The sequence below is a fragment of the Chelonoidis abingdonii genome, chromosome 1 (genome assembly GCF_003597395.2).
Source record: "Chelonoidis abingdonii isolate Lonesome George chromosome 1, CheloAbing_2.0, whole genome shotgun sequence".
NCBI classification, from domain to species: domain Eukaryota; kingdom Metazoa; phylum Chordata; order Testudines; family Testudinidae; genus Chelonoidis; species Chelonoidis abingdonii.
Genome location: NC_133769.1, coordinates 145,423,244 through 145,437,960, shown reverse-complemented (window position 1 = coordinate 145,437,960; position 14,717 = coordinate 145,423,244). Strand labels below are relative to the sequence as shown.

The 14,717-nt window shown below is 45.9% G+C and overlaps 1 protein-coding gene across 1 annotated transcript in view; it reads left to right on the top strand.

Annotated features, from left to right (window-relative positions):
- The window catches only part of LOC142046278 (uncharacterized), a 117,403-nt gene extending 105,164 nt beyond the window's left edge, over positions 1-12,239 (top strand). The window contains exons 6-7 of the mRNA XM_075062101.1: positions 7,933-8,037; positions 12,175-12,239. Of these exons, the coding sequence (XP_074918202.1) occupies positions 7,933-8,037; positions 12,175-12,239 (170 nt within the window). The remainder of the gene's footprint in view (positions 1-7,932; positions 8,038-12,174) is intronic.
- Positions 12,240-14,717: the final 2,478 nt, after the last annotated feature.

Here is a 14,717-nt window from a genome sequence, read left to right as displayed (position 1 = left end):
AGAAAATTATAACTTTCACTCGCCAGCAATGAACGTTATCGAATTACTCTTATCCAAGTACTAATCAATAAAAATTCATCACCACTGGCACCTACTCTGGGTGGCTGATGGTGTCTCCGCTCACGACACAATGGGGAAGAGAAGGAGAGATATTGGCCAAGGCAATGGGAAAAGCCCATCCCAGATTTTACAGATGTGTCAATGGCTCTTAACGCTAGTGCAGCAGAACAGGACTCATGTAATAGGATTCTGCCAAAAGATACTGCATAGTGAACGGTGGGAACGAGCACATCCAGGGTGTGGCACCACACAAGATTGAATCTGAAGCAGATGGATCCTGGTATCTTCGTTTGACGTCACATAAGTACCACCAGCAGGGAAGCCTGCTGTTTCCGTCTCCCCATGGCAGGACACTGAAGCCTCTGCTGAAGAATTGAGAGATACGAAAAAGAGTTTTCTTCACAAGCGCTGGGTTGCCAGGGCTGTTCTCTGGCGCATACCCCACATTTCCAGCCCTACCCAAACTCTGCAGAGAACAAGTGTGAAGTGCAACAGAATCCCACTTCACCCTGTCTGTGAATTCGCTGTCATTTGTCTCCAGTCCTTCTCTCATTATTCTGCGCCAAATGAGAGTCACCTTTCGGTGTCAGACACTTCTCTGGCATCATCATAACCAGCCCCTAGGACAATCTCCAGCACGGCAGGGGCATCTACATGAAGAATGGGAAGTAAGTAAGAGAATATTCATAGTGAAGATTAGAAATAAACTATAAGCTCCAGATGCACCAAGCCTCATTGGTCCCTGATCTCCTCCAGCGACTTAACTTCCACCTCAGGGATTAAACAAGCCCTCCTCTGGAACCTCAGATTGAGGAATACCAGATCAGTTGATTTGATACATTTCAAGTAGCTGGGTGAAAGTTGATCCCTAGAGCGCCCAGAGGACAAAGGGAAGGGTGAGTTCTAGAAAGAGGTGACTGGAACTAGTAGCAGAGGGATTGCTCCACGAGGCACTTTGGTTAACAATAATACAAATGTAAATGACTTGGGAATGTCCAGAGTTTGTCTCCGGCTCCTAAACGTTGACATTTATTTTTTCAAATGTCTTTTCATCCTTTCTCCTATACACTTACCCATAAGATGCCAATCAGTCTCCAATGACTAACACCAGTGGGAGCTGAGCCAGCTATAGGGTGGGACATGGGCACCGGGTGAAATATCTCTATGTCCACCACCACCGTCACAGGAATTCCTGACACAGATGTATATAAGCTGCCATAGTTCATGCCTAGGAAAATGCTGCAGAATCCCAAAAGACAAGGAAACAGAAAAGATCTAATCTGCTTCCCCCGCTGCTTCCTGGGGCAGTTTTCCCCCCTTATATGGTCAAGAAAAAAAAATCAACAGCCTAAAAAGCAAAACTTTTAAATAAAAAAAAGAAAAGAATAGAATAACTTCTCTGTATCTAGAGTTAAGATACAGGTTTGCAACTTATAGAATGAATAAACAAACAGAAAAGGGAGAAAGCAGCCTTAACCCAAAAAACAATACACATTTAAAGTATATAAGCCAATACACATAAAGACTCCACCAGCCAGATACACAGATGCAATACAGCAAAACAGATTTAAAAGACATACTTTTGCAAACTTTGTTACTACACTGGAAACAGAAGAATTAGAAAGCTGGAGATAAGACCTCTCATATTGGAGAAGAGCACAACAGCACAAAGACCCAAGACCAAGAAACACCCCCAAGATGCCCTCCTTAAGCTTTGAAAAAATCCGGTTTCTGATTGGTCCTCTTTGTAGGTGTTTGGTTCCCTTGGTAACCCTTTACAGTAAAAAGAACATTAACCCTTAAGCTATCTAATTTATAACAAAGTCCAATAGTTGCATGCCAGAAAGGCGGAGGGAACATGCCGCTAGAAGTTCTGTTCTGATGCATATGTTACAAATAGTGAGTAACCCTATGTTTCATGGCAGTGTGTTCAACAGATCAGTGAGCTGAGCCAAGTACTGTGTGACGCATCGCATGAGAAACCTGCTCCTTCCGTCCTGCCAATGGGCCTCTCTCATGAACCTAGATCTCACACGCCCCTACCCCTGGGAACTCCAACAGCTCTTGTAAATGCCACCTCCACGCCCCCAGTTAACACAATAGAACAATACTGGTGGCGTGAACTTTGTGTTTCTAACACCACTATTGTCCCTAACTGGAAAATACAGTTAGTTTTTCATTTAGGAAATAACATGCTTCCAGGAGGCAGATTCGCTGCTCACCTCGGCTGTCTGGAGTCTGGGGGACGTGTTCAAGGCAGGCTCCTCCACGTTATCGTAATCCAGCGAAGACCCCCTCCAGGAACTCCTCTGAACATAAAACAACCACACATCAAGCCTGGCAAACCGAGCGTCTCTTCAGTGCGAGGGGCCCTATAACTGAGCGTGTATCATGCACATGGAGAGGGAAGTCGTAAGAGGCCCGAGGTAGAGGGCATAGAGTCAGAAAATGACGTAACAGGAGTTGCAAATAACTAGGGGCCAACTCTGTCCCGCAGAATCCAACAGCAGCGCTTTATGGTGTTCAGTGGGAGCAGGGTCTGGGTTTGTGTGAGATAACAGGGACAATAGGCCTGGCCAGGCCAGAGTCAACCTTATGAATCCACTGATCTCTGCAGACAGGTTTGGAAATTCCTGTTACGCTGGGTGGGGAACCTCCCCTCTACAGGAATTAAAGCTCCTGCTATTGAATCACTGTTCTGATCCTTGTGAGCTCCTGCCCTAACTACCCTCAGGCAGCCCCAGGGCTCAGCTTGACAGGGCTCCAAGCTTCTCAGCAGAACTGGCTCAATGTCTCAGTGTCTCTCCCAAGCCACAGCTAAATTCAAAAGGGCAACAAATTCATGGACTCTCTGACAGCTGGGGTAGAAATCTGCTCATTTACAATTAAGATGGGCCCCAGGCCAGGAAGTCCAGAGCCAGGATTTTGCTTTAGCCTGAAGGTGACAGGTGCCAGCCCAACTGAGATCCGAGTAGAGTCAGAATCAGCCAAATTCACCCTCATAACTATCTGGTGGGTTCGGATCATGATTTGGGCTGAGTCCATCTGAACTATAGACCATAGGAAAGAATCTTCCCCTCTCTCTGTCTCAGGGATGAAGAGGGGACTGCTGGGCACTGACGGCCTTCCACCACAAAGAACTGACCCGTCTCTCCAGCTCCCTCACATGGGAGCATCACGGCAAGCGACTCCCAGGGGTGTGTGCTCAGGAATAATGGTCACATGCTCCCAATCCTGAGATTCGCAGAAATCCTGTTCAATGGATTAGACCCGACTGGTGTAAAATAAACCATGTGATGGGAAATGGCAATTGCAAGGAAGTGTCACAGAAATCTGTTCTCTCCACGATTTTGAGTCTCTCGGCTACCTGCCCCTCCCCATTACCTTGTTCTGATCAAGGAATCGTTTTCCCCCTCACTGTCCACCGGTGTAATACTGAGCTTCCACTGATCATCTGAATAGGAGACTGGAGAACAAGAACCCAGAAATTTCATCAAAAGTGAGACCCAACAGAACTGCAGACTGGGAACACATCCAGGGCCTGGAGTGGGATTCAATCTCAGTCTATCCCTCTCTGCAGGAAGATGGTGACTGCCACAAACGACTCTGAGCAGAAGGCTGACACAGAACTCCCAAGAGAATATCTCCCATGTTACTGATAAATGTGACTGAAGAGATGATACAATGACCTGAAAGAGCGAGGTAGTGAAGGTACATCTCCTGGCTGCTGTCAGGAAGTTCCACAATGGTCCTGCCTCCTCAGCACAGAGGGGACTCCTCCTTCTTCAGGTAAATACCGCACCTCGCCACAATGAATCAGTCCAATCGGGGAGATCTCCGTAGTTTTTCCAGATTAGGCCAAGCAGGCCCAGAGCAAGATCGTGATTCACTGTAACCATTTTGTCAGTGGTGCTGGGGGAAAGCCCTGAGCATATGCCCACAGCCCTATCCAACAGCACAGCACTTGGGCAGGATGTTCTCATCAGACATTGAGACAAAAATGGCACAAAGGATAAAAGGGGCGTGACTCAAAGTCAGGGGCCTCCTGGCGATCTCTGTGCTCCGGGGGCAGCTGGAGCCACCCAGCTGTCCAGTGGCCTGCGTGAAGGAGGCACAGAACATCCCCTGCTCCCCAAAGCTCCAGAAATTTCAAAGAAGTTTATGCCTGGCCCAGAAAGTCGCTTTCCTGACTTCTCACTGTTATCAACCCAAGGTTACAGAATGGCAGATGAAACATAACTGTCCTAGAATGGGGACATTCAGTGGTATGGTGGGAAGGGAGCCCCATCTCCATCAGTCTACATGAGTAACTCTGGCCCACGCGACCCCAGCCCCTACAGCTAGAGCTTGGCCAAAAAAAAACATGATTTCCGTTCTCTGCATTCATAACTAAACTAACTAAATACACTGTTTGGACTGAGCCAAAAATGGCTTTCTGAAATTTCTGGCAAATGCAAAAAGTAAAAAAAGAAAGTTTCATGTGATGAAACCTTTTGATGTTCTTTTGACATTCTTATTTTAAAAATATTTATAGATAAAATAAGGAAATTTCTAATTGAAAATTAATGTCAAAGATTTTAAAAGTTAGAAAATATTGAAATAGATTGAATTTGTGCTGTGTTTTTGGGAACAAGTGGTGAAATATGACCAAGAATTTGGAAATGTTTCAGTGCTCTAAATCCGCATTTTTCCCAATCATTTTGGTAAGAAGACACGCTGTCCAGCTCCAATGACAAACTGACAGGGTTTTTTATTGAAAGCTGCAGTGATTAACGCTGCATCAGGACCTCACCCCATGGAAAAGGCATTAGATAGGAGCAAGACACACAGACTGAGCGATGAACATCTCCTGCTTCTCTCTCATCAGATTATAGATCAATCTCCTCGTACACGGCCTCAAGAGAACGGATCCAAGGTCGTCTGAACCTGAAAAAACAAAGGGCAGGGTTTGCACAGGGTGTTGAACCGCAGATGGGAAACACTATGACATTCCAGCCCCTCCACTGGGCCTTGCAAGCCCTGAACTCCTACAGCAAAATCCCATTGCTCAGTCCAGCTGGATTTAAGGAGTCAGGTGACAGGGACATCCCTTTCCACAACAGCCCTTTGATGATGGTTCCCAGGTGCTGTTCGCTGTCAGAAGCTTCCTTATAATGCATCTTAAATGTTCCCTTTTTAATCTCACGCAACTATTCCTGGCATTCTCTTTGGAGCATTAAATAATCTTCCCCTACAACTGGTGTTTAACCCATCTGAAAATTGGATACTTTTTTTGCATAAGACTTTAAGGCAGATGGATCATTAAGAACATCTATCTGACCTCCTGATAACACAGCACTGCATTTCACCCAGATACTACCCATGTTTGAACCTCAAAAATTACAGCTCAGAACTAAAGCAGATTTCAATCCTCCTGAAATAAGCTCTTGGTGGCAAGGCAGAAAGCAGGAGGAAATAGTACCACCAAAGTGGCCAAGCCCCGCAATGGCAGGGAATGGCTAAGGAGAAATGCCTAATAATCCTGCAGGTGTCCATGCTCCATTGCTCAGAGGACATGAATAATCCCCAGCCTCCCTTTTTCCCAAGTCTGGACGTGGGAAATTCCTTCCTGACTCAACCCAATCTTGCACATTCTGAGCACCTGAACAAAAACACACCAGCAAGACACCTTAAAAGATGTTTCCTGTACCGCCTCACGAGAACTGGTCCACCCATCCAAGTGTCAACAGCTCAATCCTCTAGCTAATTCCTGATGACTCCACAGGAAGGGCAAAACCAAAAAACAAAATAATACAAGGCTCCCAGAATATTTCCCACCCTGCAGGTGACCTGGGAACCCTGAAGCATGATCGATAGAGTCCATTGTCTTACCTGCAAAGTAGGGAATGTTACGTTATGTTATGGCAATCCGTTCTCTACCATCTTCCAAGGAGCTGGTTAAGCTAATGGTTTTCGTGTGTTATAAGATCTAAAACCTTGATAAAGTGCCACCTATGGTTATTATACAGTAAGATGTTCCTTTAACCCCATTTTTCCCCCTTTTCCCCCCCTTCCACCCTAGAAATTGTAACTTTCTATTGGTAACTCCGATAACAACATTTTATCACAGCTCTATTTTTATATACTTTTCCCCTGTCAATAATTACAATCTCTCTAGTCCCTCTCCATGAGTCTCCCCTAATGAATCAGAACCCCTCTGTGGCAGATTCTGCAAACCCCATGCAGTATGAACCACTGCAATAAAATCGTGAATGTTATGCTTGTTCTGCTGCACGGGAGGGTACCACAGCTCCTCAGGAACGAAAAAACAAGTCAGGAGAATAAGGCGAGTCACCAGAATTATAAAACTCCAGAAGGTAAGAGCCTTGTCATTTACAAGACTAAGTATCAAACTGAAGTTCCCAGAGACCAAGAACAAAGAAAGATTCTGATATGAAAAGGCTGAGTTTAAACCATACTTACCACTTAACTAAGCGCTCCTTGCTGGTAAGTGCTTGGGTTTTGTACATGGAGTGACAAGTAGCTGCAGCTGGCACTTGGCAACTTTACCTGGTCTGGAAACCAAAGGTTTTACTCTCCAGACTATGTATAGAGATGATGGATTAGAACTTGTCATAGACCCAAGACTGAAGGGGGAACAATTCCCATCTGTACTGTAGAACAGAGGTTCTCAGGCTGGGCAGCACGGAATATATTGTAGGGCAGCATGAGAAGCCAGAGCAGAGAGCGGTGGCTCTGTCCTGGTGCCCAGTTTTGAAGGCAGCTGTCATAAATAGACAGTTAAGGGTTAACTCTTCTTTTACCTTTAAAGGGTTAAGAAGCTCACATAACCTAGCTGACAGCTGATCAAAAGGACCAATAAAAAGATAAGATATAAAAAAGAGGGAGGAGGGAAATCAGTCTTTTGTCTGTTCATTAAGTTTGTGCCAGCGTGGAAAGATCCAGGAATCAGCCAGTTAACATTTCTTGAAAGTAGTGAGTATTAGAGAAGAAATCTCTTAGACTAATTTTATTTTGTTTTGTGACTTCTTTTTGCATAAGAGGGAGAATTAAATTTGTGTAACTAAGGTTTTGCCCAGAGGGACATCCTCTGTGTTTTAAATCTGTTGTCTGTGAGATTTCCTTGCATGCTAATCTCACAGAGGTATCCCTTTCACCCATTTTCTTTAATTAAAAGTCTTTTCTTTTTAAAACCTGATTAATTTTTCCTTGTTTTCAGATCCAAGACTTTTTGGATTGGTATTCACCAAGGAATTGGTGAAGTCTCTCCCGTCTACCCAGGGAAGGGTTATAGGAACTTGAGATGGAGATATTTTGGGGGAAGAGGAACTCCAAATGGTCCTTTCCCTGTTTATTGTTTAAATCATTTGATGGTGGCAGAGGAGTACCAGGTTTTAACCTAAGCTGGTAAATAAGATTAGGGGTTGTCTCATGAAGGTTCCCACATCTGTACACTAAAGTTCAGAGTGGGGGTGACACTTTTACAGCAGCACTGCCACCGGCAGCAGCGCAGAAGTAAGGATGTCATGGTCTGGTGTTGCTGCTGTTACTTCTCCACTGCTGCTGGCAGCAGTGCTGCCTTTGAGCTGGGTGGCTGGAGAGTTATATGCTTAAATGGCTCTTTTTGACTCAATGCCCTACTGCTTTTCCTATTTAGTGAGAGTTGCATGTTGATTTTTTTAAAAATTGGTACATGTACTTGTGTGCGGGGAGGGGAGGTGGCAGCTACTATGGATACATGGAAAGGGGCCACAATCAAATTAGTTTGAGAACCACTGCTTAAAGGCAGCTACACCCTTGGCCCCCCCCCCTCCGTAGCCAGCACATACTATAGAAGGATCCCCGACTGTACTATGTCCCCTTGGTATTCAGGTTGGAGTCGGCACTCGCTAAGGAGTGAAGTTGTCTCTGGGATGGAGAGAAACCGTCCCTGCCTCATGGAGACAGAGGTTATGATGAGGACACGGGTGACTCTGGGTCAGATATAAATTGATTGGAATGAAGAATACCCAGATGATGATGTAACGATGCTTCACAGCCTTCTCTCTAGAATGATGCCCAGAGAAAAGCTCTTTGCTGGTAATAGACAAAGCAAGGTGTTTTTGTAATTTGTGTGAATTGCAGGAAATACAAAAGAGTGGGAAAGTTATAATCTTTCTTGTTATACTTTCCCATTGGTGGAAGGGGGTGGAAGTTTCCTGCTTTTGTATGCTATATATTTCTTCAGCTGCAGTTTGTGCCTTTGTTCCTATAAATCTCTGAAGAGCTTCACATTAGTGGATGGTTTCTTGCCAGAATGATTTGTGCAGTTTCCAACGGGCTCCCACAGGGATGAGGCCTGAGATAAACAAAACCAAGAGAAGGAGCCTCTGGGGCTGTGTTGGAGCAGGCTGGGTTTACAACATCAGATGGATGGTAAAAGTGGAAAAACAGGGAGAGATTCAGAGATACAACATGGATTGTTCTGAAGTGAATTCAGATGTGAAACTTTCTAATTGAATCCAAGGGATAAATGCAAAATTCTCTCCTGAGTAATTTCAACCTGAATTAATAAAACTGTGAAAAAGTTCCTGATTAGCAATACAATGCGAGGATATTATTTCTGCTGGACAAAATAATTTTATAGAAAATATGAACAAGAGGGGTAATAAGGAAATCGGGATGTCCACTGGAACCAATAGAGCTACAAAAGTAACAAGTACTGAGTTGTTACTTAAAACCCAGTAAGAAGACAGGTCACACAGTGTCTGTATTCCATGACAATTACAAATAATAGTTTAAAATTGAGACTGAAGCTGAGAAAATGACCAGTGGGAATACTGGAATGTTCGCTGGAATAAACCCTCAGGGAAATCAATACCCAGAAAGCCGAAAGACATCGCTATTTTCACAGAAATATCTGCTTTCCTTTAATGCACAAATCTGCATTCGTTGCTCTCTTCACTGTAGAAGGATAGATTGGAAATACAAAGGAAAGAGAGAAAGTACTTCCAATCATGCTGCATTCAGCCAGGGCCAGGAGTTTCAAAAAGAGACAGAGAATCCAACAATGTTACTTGGAAAGGAGAAAAATACACATCTTTCTAATGTCTTTTTAATACGGAATAGTGAAACCTAGCGACTGAAGGGGATATAGGGTATGTCTACACTATGAAATTAGTCGAGTTTATAGAATTGGATTTTAGAAACGATTTTATCAGTTGTGATTGTGTGTGTCCCCACTAAGAGCATTAAGGTCGGCAGTAGGCTCCACACAGTACCGCCGGGGCCTGTCTTCAGAGGTTGCGCTGTGGGTAGCTATCCCACAATCCCGCAGTTCCACCACGCATGGAATTTCTTTAGACGAGCTCCCCAGTGCCTGAGGGGGCAAAACAGTTGTTGTGGCTGGTTTTGGGACATGTCGTCACGAGCCCCCTTCCTCGTAAACAATGGCAACATCGGTTTCTCACCTTTTTTCCTGGGTTAACCCTTGCAGACGACATACCACAGCAATCACATGGACCCGGCTCAGATCATAGGCAGTTAATAGAGCACTGGAAACACCACTCACATTATCGCTGCAGTAATATGCACACCAGAAACTTCAGAAGCAGGCCGAGGAGGTGACAGCAGGCGGTGACGGAGAGTGATGAGGACATGGACGCAGAGTTCCTCTCAAACACAGGCCTGGCGATTTTGGACATCATGGTGCTAATGGGCAGTGCATGGCCGTGGAACATACCGATTTCTGGACCGGGAAAACAAGCCGACTGGTGGACCACATAGTGTTCTGCAAGTCTGGGATGATTCTCAGTGGCGGAAACTTTCGCATTCATAAGGCACATGCGCGATACTTGGGACTTCTGTTCTTGTCCTGAAGTGCAAGAGATACCGAGATGATAAAGCCCTCACGGTTCACAAACGATGGGAGTAGCCTGGTGGAAAGCTGCAATGCCAGACAGCTACGGTTCAAGTCCCCCAAGGAAAAAAATCAATTTGGGGAAAAAAATGGGGGGGAAAAAAAAAAAAGATCTACTGTGGGGGTTGCTATCAGCCAGTCCAACGCAATCAAAGAGCTGCTGATATAAAACGTAGTCACTCTGAAAATGTGCAGGTCACAGTGGAATGGCTTTAATGCAATGGATTCCCCTAACTGTTGTGGGGCGATAGAACAAAAATGATATGCCCCTGTCGTTGGGACCATGACAGCAAGGCTGCTCAGTACATAAACCAAAAAGGGTATTCTCAATGGTGCTGCAGGCACTGGGTGATCACAAGGATGGTTTCCACTACACAGGTGGGATGGTCGGGAAAAGTACATGGACTGCGCGATTTAGGAATCCGGTCTTTGTAAACGGCTGGAGAAGAGGCGTTACTTTCCAGACCAGAAAATAACCATTTAGGATTTGAAATGCCTATAGTTATCCTGGGGTCCCACCAGCCTACCTAATGCCTTTGGCTCATGAGCCAATATCACAGGCACTCTGGACATGTATCAGACGAGTGTTCCAACTATATGCTGAGCAAGTGGCAAAGAATGGCAGTGAATGTGCCTTTGGACGTTTAAAAGCACGCGGCTGCATTGACTGACTCGGTTAGATCCAGCAATAACATATTCATCTATTACTGCTTGCTGTGTGGTCCCACAATAATTTTGGTGAGAGCAAGGGGAGACGGTATGGCAGGGTGGGAAGATTATGGCAAAGTTGCGTTGTCCACTTATTACGTGCAGGTATAACACTAGGCAGTTAGAAGAGCAACAGCAGGGTGCGCTATGCACAGGAAGCTGTCAAAACCAGGTTCATGACTGCCCAGGCACGGTGTGAAAGTTCTGTTTGTTTCTCCTCATGAAAACCCACCCTCTTGATTCATTGACTCCCCGTAAGCAAACCGCTCTCCCTCCCTCTTTGATCATCTCATGCAGAGGCAATAAAGGCTGTTGATTTCAAATCTGCATTCTTTATTAATCAGCAAGAAATGGGGGGATAGCCCAAGGAAGGAGTTGGGGAGGAGAGAAGATGGGTGGGTGGTGGAGGAGGGAAGCAGGAGGAACAAGGCCAATGCAACTTCAACCTTATTGAATGCCGGATTTCGCCCTTGCGCAAGTACTCGAGGGAAAGTGGTTGGGTGCCTCAGAGCCCCGACCATGATCTGGGTGTTTGGGTAAGGAGGCTAAGAACTTTGGTTGAGGAGGGTGGGTGTGGTTACACAGGTTGGCTGCCACCGGTGGTCCGTGAGCCTGCTGCCTTTTCTCTTATCTCAACCATAACATCCGGAGCATATCAGTTTGATTCTCTCCAGTAGCCTCAGCATTGCTTCCTTGCTCTTTTCTCATCACACTGAGCCACCTACATCTTGATCCAACCACCTCTATGTCTCTTGTTCCGCACCACATGTACCCTTTTCATGCAGTCCTCCTGTCCTTGTATCATTTTTCTGCTTTCTGCACTCTGACATTGTCGGTCTCCATGCGATCTGCTGGCTCTTTCCAGTGTGGATGAGGCTGAGCTCAGAGAACTATTTCATATGCGATTTAGTGGTGTGTTTTCACCTTCTTATCTTCATAACCGTCTGATGGAGTGATGGGGGCACTGAAATCATTTGCAGCTGTGGGAGGAGAAACGGGAGGAGTAGTATTTAAAAAAGACCACTTCATGAGAACAAGGTAGACCTATAAGGGGGAACTTAAGCGTTAACTTTACATAGCATGTGCTTTCTTTACAAAGGTTGCATTTTGCTCTTATATAGGGCTGCCCAATTTGGTGTGAGAAGATCACAGACACAGTGTCAGCAGCACAGATTCGGCTTACAGGCATACACCGGGTAAAGCCACCAGCTTTTGCTTCTTTAATAACCTTCATACACAATTGGGAATGGTTCATCAAACAGGCCAGATGCCCTCAGTTCCCATACCAAGCACATATTGGGCTTGGATTAAAAAGAGGATGTGTTTCAAGGTTAACATGCGCACAAACCCAAGTAATCCCCCCGCCCCGCTCCCCAAGGATTATCGCTTCAGCCACTCCCCCCATCCGTGTGGTTAACAACGGAAGAACATTCTGTTCAACCACCGGCAAACAGCCCAAGCAGGATAGAGCACTCTCAATGTCTCCTAATAAAATCCCTTTCAACCAGGTGACCATGATGACGGCATCGTCAGGAGGAGAACACAGAGAGATAAAGAACACGACATTGCTTGAATGTCAGCAAACACTGACGTACGCTGCCCAAGCCTTTGTTAGGCATGACTAGACTAACGTGCTTCGGCTGCAGGTAAAATGTCCTACCATGGAAGGACAAATAAGTCCTCTCGAGAAACGCTTTTGCAAAAGGCTGGAGTAAATCCAGGAGAAGCTTCAACTGAGATTCCCTGGAGGATTTCTGCTCCATCCCAGACATGTTAAGACTTTTTCCAGTAACGTAGTTCGCCCGAATGCATTTCAGGTCTTCAGAGCAATTAAATCAATTAAACACGCTTGCTTTTAAACATGTATTTAATTACAAAATGCACTCACCAGAGGTCTTTCTACCTTGCAAGTCCAAAGTCCGTCCTTGGTGGGGTGGGAGGGTACTGGCACCAGTTGATAAAAGATTCCTCGGCTGTCGATGAAGGAACGGTTTCCCTTGCGTGCTGGTGCTATCTTCAAACCTCCTTCTTATCCTTCCTTGTCTCAAAATCGCCATCCGGTTGCGAGAAACCATTGGTGGAGTCCCAAGCCACAGGGGTGGGGTATTATAAGGGGCACCCCTAGAATTAACGTGCAGCTCACAAGAATGCATGTCTGGGCTACTGACTGGAGCAGCGTTTGCTTTCTCTGGTCTTAGTAGACTTACGAGCTCCTTAAGTTTTCACAGGACTGCTGTGGATAAACTTTTATAGCCCTCTGCTTCAATGCCCTGGAAGATTTCAAATATTTGGCATTTCGTCTTTGGAGGAGTTCTGATACGCACAGATTCTCTCCCAAAACAGTGGATCAGAATCTGGTACCCGTCCGTTCGTCCATGCTGGAGCTCTTTGCGAATTCTGGGACTCATGGTCAACCTTGTGCTGATGCCTCTGTATGGTCACCTGTGCTGATCAGCTTGCCTCTGGTCAAACAGGAAATAATCAAAAGTTCCCAGGAGATTTTCTTGTCTACCTGGCCAGTGCATCTGATTAGAGTGCTGTCAGAGCGGTCACAGTGGAGCACAAATAGCTCCGGAGGGCAATACCTCAAAATTCCATCCATCACACGAGCCCAAATTCAGCCAGCAGGGTCGATTTCAGAGCTAATGCCCCCTCTCAGGGAGGAGCACAGAAATCGATTTTAAGAGCCCTTTAAGTCGACAAACAGGTCTCGTCGTGTGGGATGGGTGGGGGGTTAATCGATCTATTGACTGCTAAAAATTTGACCTAAACTTGTAGTGTAGACCCGGGCATGAGAGGCTGTACCCACTTCCAGAGTGTTGTGTCTCAAAACAGATTTGTGGGACAAAGGAAGATGACAGACAGAGAGAAAAAGTGGGCCATGTGGGTGTTTGTGCTTTCAGGGAACCAGGCTGCCTGATCGCAGGCCTAGGGCCGGGACTCGGAGCCTGTAGAGGGGGTAGGTGAAGGCTCCTCTTCGTCTTTCCAGGTTGAAGGAATCCTGGGCAAATGTTCCTGGGTTTGGCCAGTGCTTCCAGGGGGGGTCACATCATCACAGGCAGAAGAGGAGGAGTAACTCCCCCAGATGACACAGTGTTTCCGTTCCCCACTTCTTTTTAAATTCAGAGGTGCCACCCCTTGCTGCAATGCAGTGGGTTCAAATTTCATTCAAACGCAGGATTTGCACTGAGGGGAATAAGGAGTTCCGTAAGCTCATGTCAGAATTGTGATTGTGATTTCTACAGAGGACAGCTGCTCCTTACCAGATCAACAGTCATGGGTCACTGGTGTGGTTAGAGGTTGATCGATGTTTGGCTGCATCTATGTGTCCTCCCATTGTGCTGCCTCCAACCTGTTGCAGACAGTTGCTATGCCAGACTTCGAGCAAACGCCCAAGAAAGAATCATAAGAGATGTAGAGTGCAAGAGAACTCAAGAGGGCATCTATGCCAACCCTCGCTCAAAGGCAGGACTAACACCAAAAATCATCCCAGCAGGGCTTTGCAAGCTGGCCTTAAAAACTCTTAAGGATGGAGATTTCTCCACACTCCCTAGTAACTAATTCCCAGTGCTTCCACCACCTCAGTGAAATAGTATTTCCTATATTCACTAGACTCCCACAGCAACGTGAGACCCAGTATTCCTTGTGTCACTACCAACCGGAGAACAAGCCTAGGCCATCCTCTGGAATCTCCACTTCAAGGTAGTTGATAGGCTGCATCGAAATCCCCCATAATTTCGTCCTCTTCTGCAGACTAATGCAAGCCATGTTCCTCAAGCCTCTTCTCTAATCATGTGCTTCAGCGCCCAACAATTTCTGTTGCCCTCCGTGGAGCTCTCCAATTTTTCCACATCTTCCGTAGTGTGGGCCCAAAACTGGGACACAATACTCAGATTAGTTCCACTAATGCAGAACATAATGTAACCCTTCTGCCCACTGAGTTGGCAGCAACAAGGGCGGGTTTCAGTATCCAGGGTTCCGTTGCATAACACAATGCAAAACTGACGCGAACCCCATCCTAGTGACCTGAGACAATTGCATACCACCGCCG